The sequence below is a fragment of the Vicugna pacos genome, unplaced genomic scaffold, assembly GCF_048564905.1.
Source record: "Vicugna pacos unplaced genomic scaffold, VicPac4 scaffold_19, whole genome shotgun sequence".
NCBI lineage: Eukaryota > Metazoa > Chordata > Mammalia > Artiodactyla > Camelidae > Vicugna > Vicugna pacos.
In genome coordinates this window covers 33,858,159-33,871,597 of record NW_027328740.1, presented here as the reverse complement: position 1 = coordinate 33,871,597, position 13,439 = coordinate 33,858,159, and the positions used below count along the sequence as shown (strand labels likewise).

Genomic DNA, 13,439 nt, shown 5'->3' with positions numbered 1-13,439 from the left:
TTTGGGATAAATATAATTATTACTGGAATTAATTTCACTTGTTCCTTTTTATTTTCTAAATGGTATTACTGGAAAATTGTGACTTGCACTATATTTCTATTGACAGTTCTGGCTTCCAACTTATTGCAAATAATATGAAAAGAAAACTTTTATTAAACATTTTGTAATTGAGTAGTTGATTTACATCATATTATTTTCAGGTGTCTAACAAAGAGGCTCAACATTTTTATAAATTATATTCCATTTAAAGTCACCATAAAATAATGGCTATATTTCCCTGTGCTGTATGATACAGCACTGTAAGCTATCCATTTTATACATAGTAATTTTTACCTCTCAATCCCCTACCCCCTTCCTGCCTCCCCTCTCCTCCTTCTCCCCATTTGTAACCACCAGTCTGTTCTATATACCTGTGAGTCTATTTCTGTTTTATTATAGTAATTAATTTGTTCTATTTTATATATATATATATAAGTTAATATATAGAATATTTGTTTTTCTTTCTCTGACTTATTTCACTTAGCATAATACCCTGTAGGTCCATCCATGTTATTGCAAATGGTATTATTTTATTTTTTATGGCTGATCAGTATTCCATTGTGTGTGTGTGTTCATGTGTGTATATGTATGTGTATATATATGTATATATACATATATATATAATATACCACAATTTCTTTATCCAGTCATCTGTCAGTGAACACTTGTGTTGTTTCAGTGAACACTTGGTTTGTTTCAGTGTTTTGGCTATTGTAAATAGTGCTGCTGTGAACATTGGGGTGTATGTGTCTTTTTGAATTATATTTTTCTCCAGACATATGCCCATGAATGGGACTGCTGGATCACACGGAAGTCTATTTTCAGTTTTTTATGGAACCTCTATACTGTCCTCCAAAGTGGCTGCACAATTTACATTCCCACCAACCGAGTAGGAGGGTTCCTTTTTCTCTTAAAAGTTCAAAAATTCACTACATTTATATACTTTCCTTACAGTTTAGGACACAATTTGGCAAAAGCCAGATAGAATTTGATAGAAGTAAATACAGTAATTTTTTAAATGTCCATTCATTATGGATAGATATGTTATTGATAAGTTGGTTCCCTATTTTTGTAGATGCAGAAGTTTTTATACCTTCACAGACATTTCAGTCTTGCAGAGAGAAAAATTTCTTTGCATTTTGCTGAACTTGACCGGGTGGCTTTAGCGAATATGGTCCAGGCCTCCAGAGGTGAATACACATCCAAACCTGAACCATTTGAATGTCTGCAAGAATTTAAGAGTCTAGAATGTCAGATCTGGAGTATAACTGTGGTGAATGACATCAGTGACTGGACTCAAGAATACTCCATTTGAGTGCAAAACCTTTCATAAGCCAAAAAAGGCATTGAAATTGTGGCAAAGCCAGAGGCTTTTTTGTGCCACATATGGCCACAAACCCATGGGGACAACCACAGGCCTTCTGGAGTGCCAAGGGAATTCCATGTGAGGAGTCCAGCACTCACAGGAATCCAGTAAGTCCCTGCCAGCCAGAGCACCATCATTGCTACTGTACTATTTTGAGCAAATGTCTTTTCAACAGGTTCAAATTGGTTTGTTGTTTTTTTTTCCATAAAAATAATCAAACAACTTCTTGTTCCCTTGGTGAAAGTAAAAGCCTAACATTTTCTGATTTCTTTTGACAGAGGAAACATGAGCCTGTGAATCTAACTTCATCTGTGTTGGTCTACAGCTGGGAGCAACCAGATCAGTGTCAGTCCCCTTGCAGCCACTGGCTGGGAGCCTGCATATTACCTGGAATGATATTTGAAACATGTCACACTAGCCGTGCCTTCGCTGTGGGCTGGGAGGCGAGTCAGTCAGAATCTGCATTATGGAATGTATGTTTCAGATCCACAGCTAGGAGATCTTTTTTAATAGCCAGAGAATGTAGTCATAAATATATCTATTAATGTATTTATGTAAGAACTGTTTTAAAGATTTTTTTTATTATAAAACTTACCCCCCAAAATTGAAAATGAAAGAACAGTGGAATTAAAAATCATCTGTACCTTAATTATACATAAAGAATCTTAAAATCCTTCTAAACATTTTTTTGTTCAAATGAAGATATTTTTCCCTTCCAAAAAGGAAAATTATTATTTCACATTTTTTGCTTTCTCCTTTTATTATATATTCCATATCAATAAATATAATTCTTTTAAATCCCTTTTAATGACTGTTTAACACTATATTGAACAGATATGTAAATAGTCCTAGGTTTCAGAAATATATAAAATTGTCATTGCAATGCCACTGCAAAGAATATTTTGGTGTTTCTATTTTTAGTTACTAATTTGGACTAAAAATTAACAAGTTTGCTTTTTTCATCTAAAACATTGGTTATTTTATGAATGAACTGTAAGGATTTTAAATAACTTTTCAGTAATTTCAACAAAGAAATTATCTTTAAGGCAAAAATATATGATAGTTTGCAAATCAATTTTTATTATATCTTCACCTTTACCAGTGTCATATGTGTGTGTGTTTACACAAGTGCTTTAACTACCAGCAATGTAAGAAAAATCTGTGTACTAAAAATGTGAAAATAGTTTCCTGGTTTGTGTTTTCATTCTCCCAATATAGGTTTTGGGTGACAAGCTTCTATTTGCAAAAGTATACACCCTGTGGGAGGTGCTCTGTACATACGCTGAGATACTGCACATAATATTGCCTCTGAAGCCCAATGATCTGAAAACCCGGTCCTCAGCCTTTGGTAATTTCAGCTGTTTTATGAAAGTCCTCCAAGTGGATCAAAGTATCATCAAGCCGAAGCAAGAATTTTTCATTGCCCTATTTGAGAAGAGCTGCGTGAATGACTTTTATATTCAGGATAGAGATATATTCTTCAATCCCACCACCAGAGGCCGCATTGTAAGTCTAAACCGAGTTTAGCTGCTGTCTTGGGGATGATTTAGAACCTGCTGTTGAATTATCAGTGATTTGGTTTGGTTGGTTTGGTTTGGTTTTTAAAAGCTGCCCATAAAAAGGAAAAAAGAGAAAGAAAAGAAATATGCCTAGAGATTCCTGTTAGGATAGTAAACAGTGTCTGGTTAGTTACCCTGTGTAAACCACACGCTCTCTTAGAATCTTTTTAGGTTTACTTCATCCTTTCTCAGATCAAGTATCAAGTAAGGGACAGTGTTAAAAAAAATTCAGGATTAACAGGCTTGTGAGCTCCAGGATCTGCAAGGCAGCTTTCCCTCCCCATGGTGTAAGTCAAATGGCAAAAATGAAATAAAGCACCACATATCTCCTCCGGTGTTAACAGGAAAAGGCTAATCTTCTGGACCTTGTTTGTTCCTGGGTAAAATGAAGATAATATATCAGGAGGCGACAAGCTCATTTAAGGCAGGCACCATGTTGCCTTGTTCACTGCTGAATCCAAGGCACCGGGAAGGCTGAGTTTAACGAGTGAATGAATGAACTGTAGTCCCCCCAGAGTTACCATGTGGGACAGTGAGGATTAGCAGCTAAGAGCATAGACTCGAGAGGGAAGGGTACAGCTCAAGTGATGGGGTGCATGCTTAGCAAGCATAAGGTCCTGGGTTCAGCCCCCAACACCTCCTCTAAAATAGACAAATAACCCTAATTACCTCCCCATGCCCCACCAGAATTACCTTATTATCTCCCCACCACCAAAAAAGAAAAAAAAGAGAAGAGGCCAAGAGCGTAGACTCATGCTGGAATACATGTGCTGGTTTCTCGCTGTCGACCTTGTAAATGTCACTTAGCCTCTGTGTCTCTCAAGTTCCTCACCAATAAAATGGGGATAATTTTAGCACCCACCTCGTAGAGCTGCTATGGAGATTAATGAATCTATGTCAATGTTAGAACAGTCCTGGCTAATATTAAGTACTATGCATCTGTCAGCTTTTTTCATAATTACTGACAGATGTTATTATCGACCAAAGAAGTATTAGTTCTTTGTAAGGGAAATGCATGTTAGACCATTTCATTTATCATTTTCTGTAATTCAGGCTTTTCCCTCTGAAATACCATTTTCTGTCTGTGCACTAGAAAGCCACAAGTTTTTCCAAATTTCATCTGTCTGGGTTCTTGTCATGACGGCAATACTGCAGAGTGCTGACATTTTTTAGGGACTCTGTGTGAGATGACAGCGACCCCTCAAATTCAGGAGCGCTTTCTCTAACTGATAACATCTCGTTTGAAATGAAGTTTTTAAAATGTAACAGCTTCAGACGCTTAATGATGCCATAGATGCAAGGATGTTCTATCTAAGCTCTTTAAATAAATCCTTTCATTGAAATAAAGGAAATACTATATTATAGCGTTCTATGACTTTGCTATCTTTGCTATCCATTTATCTGACTCTCTAAGACCAAAGAAAGCAAAGAATGAGATTGATCATTACTACTGTGTGGTACACATATTTGTGGATGAAGACAATACTGAAATGTACTGTTTAAGATATTAAAATAGACACTAAACTGCTGCTTGATGCACATGCACGAACAGAACAGGGAGCTGGGTGCAGGGAGCAAACACTGAGTTTCCTGGATCAGAGACCCAGCATAGCAGTCCAGCCCAGCAGTCCATATGATTCATATTTATGTCCCAGCAATATTAGCAGTGAGAGTCTGAAATGAATTTTGGGGACACTTGCAAACAGCTGTCATGATTACTAATGTGGGACACCAGGATTCTACAGTGTTTAGTTGGAAGCTGCGCACAACCAGTTCTTTTCCACTAAAGCCTCTTGTAATTGCTGGTCCCACATCCAGGCTGAGGAATCATCTCATGTGGTGTTTGGGAGGGAGATAAGTGGAGTCAGGACCCATGTTAAGGCTGGGTGGGTAATAATCTGGTGCTAGTACAGGAGAAAGGAAAGTAGGTCAGGTGGGAAGGAGAATGACTGGATTTAAATTTTGGTTCTTGAGTAAGCTAATTATATAACATCATGTCAAGTTTCTTTGTTGTTTATATTCCATGCGCTGTCACCGAATAACTACTGAATTGTGGGGACAAAAAGCCTGGGTTTTAGAATTGACCCTGCCCCCAACCTGCCAGAGTCCAGGTTCCTCTGGGTGTCCAAGGAGGGGGCTGAACCATCAGGTGTCCCTCCACTGCAGCAGTTTGGGCACTTGGGTGGCCTAAATTTTTTGCTGTGGAAGACTGGCTCGGTTGTAGGACATTAAGCATCTGCAAGGCTCTCACCAGGTACCCACGGTGGTCCTAGGACTGTGACATCCAAGCATTCCTTTCCACCCACGTTTACAAATGACCCTCAGGGGGTTAGTATTAATCCTGGGTGAGAATTATGAAAAATTATATGGTACCTCCATCCCTTCTGGCAAGTGAGGGCCCCTTATTTACAAATGACCACGAAGTGTTAGCACCACATTTTATCAACAGAACACGTGAACACGTGGTGACAGTGATGCTCACCTGTTTGCTTCTGCTTCCCAGTGCAACTTCAGCCTATGTCAGAGGACCTCAGCTGCCCCAGCGAACAGGGCCTTCTGTACAGGGAATGGGCTCCTCCTCGAAGCACAGACAAGAAGCAGCCCTTAGATCTCCTCAGGTGAGCTGTTGTGGAGAGCACTCCAGTGGGAAGAGCTCAGGGTTGCCCTCACAGCATCTGAGTGTGACAGTCCTCCAAGAGTATTACCAACCAGGAAGCACACAGGAGCTCTGAGCTTTGTTGTCCCCAAGTTTTTACTGGAGGCTTTATTAAAAAGACATAATTTATTGGGTCACTACCAACATGGCTAACCCAAACCCTAATTGTAAGTCAAAACTTTCCTTAGCCCAAAACGCTGAGCCCCTTCATCTCCTGGTGGTCACTCACTTGTCACAAAGCTCAAAGCCCCACTCCTCTAATCACATGGTTGGTGTCTCTGACAGGCCAGTCCCCATCCTGAGTCGTCTCATGGACACAAGCCATCCAAGGGTCCACCATGAATTGCAAAGGCACTCCTACTTGGAAAATTTAAAGCCTTTAGGGGTTGTTCAGGAACTGGGATCAAAGACCTACCAAATTCTTCATTAAATAGTAGTAAATGTTCGATTTCACTTAAATTATAAAATAAGAGAGAAATTCTCACTGCTTTGCTGTATCTGATGTTTGACACCGGTTCACTACGCCACGTGACTGTAATGTCGCGCTCAGCATGTCTTCTCAGAGCAGCAGTGCCGGCTGCTCCCCGGGAGATTATGCTGTTTGGGCAAGGCTACTGGGGGGAGGGAGGCCAAGGAGAACCGAGCAAACAAAAATAATCGGGCGAATAAGGAAAAAATGTAAGATTGAAAAGAAGGAATTAACACAGTTTTGAGATGGGAGGCTTGGGGGGAAGTGAGTCAAGAAAGCTATCTTTGAGTAGGTTACATGTGAGCTGAGATGGCGATAAGGAGGCTGGACTTTGAGGATCTGGGAAAATTCACCCCAGGAATAGAGGCAGCTTGTCCATTGGCCCCGAGGCACAAATGTACTCAGCAGGTTTGAGGAGATACTGGAGCCAGCGCTGGTGAGAGTGCTGAGACGCAAGGTTTAGAAGGGCTTCAGGAACATGGAAAGGAGTGTAGACTCTAAGTGCAGTGAGAAGCAGTCATGATAGTTTAAGCACTAAAGTAATTTTCTCTCACTCACAATTTTTCAAAGATAATGTGGAGAATGAATTGCAGGGATCCAGGAAGCAGGGAGGCCGGGTAGGAGGCACTTGGAGTGGGCCAGATGAGAGATGGTGGGAGCCAGGGAGGAATGCGTTTGGGGAGTGGAGCTGACAGGATGCAGTTATGGGCTGGCTGTGGATGGTGAGGAGAAGAGGAGGGTCAAGTTAGCCCCAGGTCGGCCTGGAGCCAGGTGCCTGTTCTTTCTCATCTCAGTGCCCCATGCAGGTGCACCTACTTTGGCAAACCTCTTAACTTTCAAAATGAAGGTTTTATAACACGGAAGTCTTTGTGTTTGTTTCACATTTTTTGGAAAGATTCAAACATGTACAGAAGTAGAGAGAACAGCACAGCCAGCCTGCCTGTATCAGTCACCCAGCTCCAGAATTATAAACTCAGAGTCACTGTTGTTGCATCTTTCATCTCCATCTCCTCCCCTCCCCCACTATGGGGTCATTTTGAAGACAATCCTACATAGCTTAACCTTTCATTAGTGATATGACATGGTCTCTTTCTAATACAATTGGAATATTCCTTTTTTTTTAAGGGTTACAAAATAATTCCCTGATTGTCACAAAAATACACTTTTAAGTAGTTTTGGGGTTGAAGTCAGGATCCAGAATAGGTTCAGACATTGCAGCTAGCATATCTCTCAAGTGGGTTCTAATCTATAATTTTCCTGTTTCTCATTTTCCTTGAAATTTCTGAGGGGTTCCTCTATTTCCTGTTTGTCTGATTTCATTCTCCCCTGTGGTGTTAGACTTGTTTCTACATCCTATGTATTGGCTTTAGCTAAGTGATTTGATCCTCCCCTAAAATCTTGATCTGATTGAGGTTCAACTTTGTGCAAGAATACTTGTTCTGTGAAGTTTTGTACTCCTGTCATAAGGTACATATTGTCCAGTTAACTCTTTTTTGGTGACAGCAGTCAATAATGATTGTCACCCGGGATCATTATTTCATAAGGGATTTTATTTCATGTGGTCATACTCTTATTTTCTCCCTCAATTATCAGCAGGATCACAGACATGAAGAGGCACTTTCTCATTAACCAGTGTATCGTGTAGAACACAGTTTTAAGAGGATGTTTGTACATATGTAAATATTTAAAGTTGATACATTTTTCTTTTCTTTTAATTTTCTTTTTCTAATGGAGGTACTGAAGATTGAATCTAGGACCTTCTGCATGCTGAGCACACACTCTGGCACTGAGTGTACCCCATCCCCCTTGAGATTAATGTTTATATGATATTTTCCTTCTGTTATTTTTGTTTTATGTTACACAGAATTTGACTGCAGGGCAATGGGTTTGATGGCTCTTTAATCATTCTTTATGGGCTTTTGGGGTTTGTGTGTGTGTTTGTGTTTGTAAAGAAAACAATTTTCCCACTAGTTTAAGTATGTTTTACTAAGGAAAATATGTTGATCTGTTCCCTGCTCCTGGTCCATGTGTTCCCTTTGTTGCTTCCCACTAGTGACCCCTTGATCTCTGTGACAAGACTAGCATGTCTTTAATCCAGGTTGAAGGAGATCTGAAGAGATTTATTCAAGGAGATGAAATTTGAAGACAATGTATTGGAAAGTATTGAGAAAGTTATTCATTAGGAGAAGGTCTGGGGTTGAATTGTTATGTGCACAGAAATCTAAGCTATGAACCACCAAGACAATTATTAACTCCAGGGAAAACAAAGTAGGGAAGGAAAAAGTAAGGCTAGCAGACAACTTGCTACACCTGTGAACAGTCTGTACAGAGTCCTAATAATGTAAAGCAAGGATACTGAGCTGATCAAAATTATAATGTAATTGTATCAAAAGTTTGGAAGAATGAAGGTTTGGGTGTGTAGATGAGATGGTGTTTGAAAGAGAGCTGAATCCTCATTTTCCAAAATAGAAAGTTAAATAGGTGATACATAAAGATGAAAAAGTCTGTAGGCTGTGTTACAAGGATATTAGTCAGAGATAGGGAGTAATTATTCTAAAAGTCAGCAGTAGGAGCTGAACGTGGTTGCTTCTGGCCAGGAAATGGGGCGTTTGTTGGGAACTGCTCCTTTTTACAATCGGTTTTCGAGAACGGTTTGACTATTTAATGAATGTGTGGTATAAATTTGATAAAAGGAAATCAAAGCTGAATTTTGAAAAATTGATGTTAAGAATTGGGGTGTTTTTGACAGAGAGAGATAACAATTAGACAAAACTACATTTGAAGGGATCCTCATTATTCCTAGCATTTCAGCAAGGACTAGGATGCAGGCATCTGTTTAAGGTTCAAAAATTCTTTCTGACCTTCTTGCCGACATGTAACCTTTGGAAGTAATGAACACTCCGTCACTGTAAATATCCAGGCAGAGGCTGCCTGACCAGCTCTCTAACTGTAGCAGGGTGTGTTTACCATTGGCCAGTTGGAGCAGGCAACTTCTAACATTCTTTCAGTTTTGAATGTGGCATTTTCAGGACGGATAGTTGATAAGTATTTATTACAAAAAGCTTAACAAGAAAGAGTCCAATACACCTCAAACCCATTGCCAGGGTTTTCTCTGCCAGATACCATCCTGAGCCTGCCATCTGTGAGCCAGGCCACAAAGCCCAGTCACATGAGAATGAACACACTTTGTCACTCCTATCTGATTTGGCATTGGGCTCAGCCCTTTTCCCCATGGGATGGTCCAAGCCCAGGTCTCTGATGATGGAGCTGGTCTCACAGCAGCCCTGTGAGCGCTGGTCCAGCCCAAGGGGGTTCCTGCGTGAAGTTTCCCAGGACTACAGGCTTTCCTCTGAGCTGAGTCCCCCCTAGCGGGAAGCTCCAGCCTGAGCCGGAAGCCTCAGAGAGAACTCAGAGCTGAGGGAATCCACAGGTTTTACCCAGCACTGCCTAGTCAGCAGTGAGCCAGTTGAGGGAATTATCAGCAAAAGCAAGACACACCTGAGCCGCCGTCTCATTGTTCCGCCTCAACCCTAAACCCTCTGTGTCTGCCTGTCTGTGTCTGTCTCTGTCTCCCTGTCAGGACCAGCCTGGCACCGCTTCATGCTCTGCCTCCTTTCTTCTAATCTTGCCTCCCTGGCCTGTTCCATCTACTCCAGATTAACTGAGAAACATTGAAGGGTTTTTAAAACCTAGGAACAACAGTCGTGCTAGATACAAAGAATACAGGGCAGTACCTTCCTCAGTCACATCCCTCCTGCCCTCTCCCATTCCCACAATGAGTTTTATAAATATTTTGTCAGACAGACATTGCACTCCCAGTTGTTATTATTATCAGCCATTTCCTTATTATCTGTGGTTTACGATTCATTTGCTCCAGGGAAGTTCCCGAGATAAGGCAGGAGCAGATGACTGAGCCAGTTGTTGGTGTCCACTGTGTGAAGCCTGTTAAGAATGATCTTTGGGGGGATTTGTTGAATGTGCCAGACTGTCCAGTGAGTGGTGATGATCCCCTGCAACTGCTCTGGAGTCGGCCTCGTCCCCTCCATTGCTCTTTTCTCATTTATCTCTCATCAGCAGGTGAACCAGTGATCAGTACTTCTATGATATGTAAAACATTTCTTATTTCACGGTAGAATTTCGGGGCTGCTATAAAAAGGCATATGTTTTAAGTGTGAATTGTCAGAGGTTTAAACGTAAAGCCACCTTGATTTAGAATCAGAAATTAATATGATGGAGGGAGGGTATAGCTCAGTGGTAGACTGCATGCCTATCATGCATGAAGTCCTGGGTTCAATCCCCAATGTGTCCATTTAAAAAATAAAGAAATAAACCTAATTATGACCCCCCAAAAAACAAAGAAAAAAGAAATTAACATGAGGATGAAGCTACAGAGTGATTATATGTGTCTTCTGAAACTTCCTTCTGTCTTTCTGCAGGAAATTCTATGGGAAGAAGGTCTGAATCTTCTTTGCTTGGCTGGGCTATTACACTCAGATGCTCCTCCTGGCAGCAGTCGTGGGGGTGACTTGCTTTCTGTATGGATATTTTAATCAACATAACTGTACCTGGAGGTAATTTCTCTTTATTCCTTGTTACCGTGCTTACTTAACTTAGAATGACATTCTCCAGGAGCATCCATTTTGCTACAAATGGCCTATATTGTCAGTATTTATGGCCGAGTAGTATTCCATTTTATAAATATACCACTTCTTTAGCCAGTCATCCGCTGATGGACATTTAGGCTGTCTCCATGTCTTGGCTATTGTAAATACTGCTGCTATGAACATTGGGGTGCAGGTGTCATCTTGAAGTAGGGTTCCTTCAGGATATATGCCCAGGAGTGGGATTCCTGAGTCACATGGCAAGTCTATTTGTAGTGTTTTGAGGAAACTCAATACTGTTTTTCACAGTGGCTGCACCAAACTGCATTCCCACCAGAAGTGTAGGAGGTTCCCGTTTATCCACAACCTCTCTAGCATTTGTCATTTGTGGATTTTTGAATGATGGCCATTCTGACTGCTTTGAGGTGATACCTCATTGTACTTTTGATTTGTGCATCTCTAATAATTAGTGATATTGAGCATTTTTTCATGTGCCCATTGATCATTTGTATGTCTTCATGGGATAATTGCTTGTTTAGGTCTTCTGCCCATGTTTGGATTGGGTTATTTGGTTGTTTCTTATGAAGTCATATGAGCTGCTTATATATTCTGGAGATCAAGCCTTTGTCAGTTTCATTTGCAAAAATGTTCTCCCATTCTGTAGGTTGTCTTTTTTTTTACTTATGGTGTCCTTTGCTGTACAGAAGCTTGTAAGTTTCTTAAGTCCCATTTGTTTATTCTTGCTTTTATTTCTATTGCTTGGGTAGACTGCCCTAAGGGAACATTTCTGAGATGTATGTCAGATATTTTGCCTGTATTTTCTTCTAGGATGTTTATTGTATCTTGTCTTATGTTTATCTTGCTGAAGAGACCGTCTTTATTCCATTGTATATTCTTGCCTCCTTTGTCGAAGATTAGTTGACCAAAAGTTTGTGGGTTCATTTCTGGGCTCTCTATTCTGTTCCATTGGTCCATATGTCTGTTTTGGTACCAATACCACGCTGTCTTGATGACTAACTCTACAGTATTGTCTGATGGCTGGGAGAGTTATTCCTCCAGCCTCTTTATTTTTCTTCAGTAATGCCCTGGAAATTCTATGTCTTTGATGGTTCCATATAAATTTTATTGTGATTTGTTCTAGTTCTATGAAATATGTCCAGGGTAATTGCATAGGGATTGCATTAAATCTGTAGATTGCCTTGGGGTGTGTGACCATTTTAACAGTATTGATTCTTGCAATCCAAGAGCATGGGATACCTTTCCATTTTTTAAAGTCTTCTTTAATTTCCTTCACCAGTGGTTTATAGTTTTCTGTGTATAATTCTCTCACGTCTGTGGTTAGATTTATTCCTACTTATTTTATTACTTTGGGTGCTATTTTAAAGGGGATTGTTTCTTTACTTTCTTTTTCTGTTGATTCATCATTTGTGAAAAGAAATGCAACTGATTTTTGAACATTAATCTTGTAACCTGCTTCCTTGCTAAATTCTTTGATCAGCTCTAGTAGTTTTTGTGTGGAACTTTTAGGGTTCTCTATATATAATATCATGTCATCTGCATATAGTGACACTTTTACCACTTCTTTTCCAATTTAGACCACTTTTACTTCTCTTACTTGCCTGATTGCTGTGGCCAGGACTTCCAAGGCTATGTTGAGTAGGAGTGGTGATAGTGGGCATCCTTTACTTGTCCCAGATTTTAGTGAGAAGCCTTTGAGTTTTTCACCGTTTAGTGCTATGCTGGCTGTAGGCTTGTCATATATATCTTTTATGATGTTGAGATATGCTCCCTCAATACCCACTTTTGTGAGAATTTTTATCATAAATGGGTGTTGAACTTTATCAAAAACTTTTATGCATCTATTGAGATGATCATGTGGTTTTTGTCCTTTCTCTTGTTGATGTGAAGTATTACATTGATTGATTTGCATATGTTGAACCACCCTTGTTTCCCTGAGATGAACCCCATTTGAGCATGATGTATAATCTTTTTTATGTTCTGTTGGATTCTATTTGCTAGTATTTTGGTAAGGACCTTTTGCATCTGTGTTCATCAGTGATATTGGTCTGTAATTCTCTGTTTTGGTGGTGTCTTTGCCTGGTTTTTGTATCAGGGTGATGGTGGCTGCATAGAAAGTGTCTGGGAATATTCCTTCTTTTCAATCTTCTGGAAGAGTTTGGAAAGGACTGGTATGAGTTCTTTTTTGTGTGTGTGTTAAAATTCCCCGGTGAAGCTGTCCACTACTGGACTTTTATTTGTAGGGAATTTTTTTTTATTGTTTATTCGATTTCATTCCTAGTGATCAGTTTGTTCAAGTGGTCAGTTTCTTCTTGATTCAGACTTGGTGGTCTGTATGTTTCCAGAAACTTGTCCATCTCCTCTAGGTTATCCATTTTTTTCCATGTAGTTTTTCATGATATTCTCATATGATATTCAGTATTTCTATGTTATTTGATGTAATTTCTCCATTTTCCTTTCTTATTTTGCAAATTTGTGTTCTCTCTTTTTTCTTCTTTGTGAGTTTGGCCAGAAGTTTGTCGATTTAATTTACTCTTTCAAAAAACTAGCTTTTGGTTTGAATATTTTTTTTATTTTTTTAATCTCTATTTTTTTTATTTCCTCCCTGATCTTTAATGTTTCCTTCCTTCTGCTGACTTTTGGGTGTTTTTGCTCTTCTGTTTCTAGTTCTTTTAACTGGTGGGTTAGATTGTATATTTGATATTGTTCTTATTTGAGGAAGGCCTGTATC

At 39.7% G+C, this 13,439-nt stretch overlaps 1 protein-coding gene across 12 annotated transcripts in view; it reads left to right on the top strand.

Annotated features, from left to right (window-relative positions):
- LOC140692912 (uncharacterized) overlaps window positions 1–13,439 on the top strand; it is a 60,429-nt gene that overhangs the window by 9,721 nt on the left and 37,269 nt on the right. For 5 of the 12 annotated variants that reach the window (XR_012068516.1, XR_012068514.1, XR_012068513.1 and 2 more), the window contains exons 1-3: window positions 2,636–2,911; window positions 5,468–5,582; window positions 10,526–10,660. Coding sequence is in view for 1 of the 12 variants with exons in the window: in XM_072957121.1 (XP_072813222.1) it covers window positions 1,426–1,512; window positions 1,684–1,878; window positions 2,624–2,911 (570 nt within the window). In the remaining 11 variants the exon portion in view is untranslated. Of the gene's footprint in view, window positions 1–1,299; window positions 1,513–1,683; window positions 1,879–2,623; window positions 2,912–5,467; window positions 5,583–10,525; window positions 10,661–13,439 lie in introns of those variants that run through there. The other 7 variants (XR_012068519.1, XR_012068518.1, XR_012068523.1 and 4 more) reach the window with 3 other exon arrangements.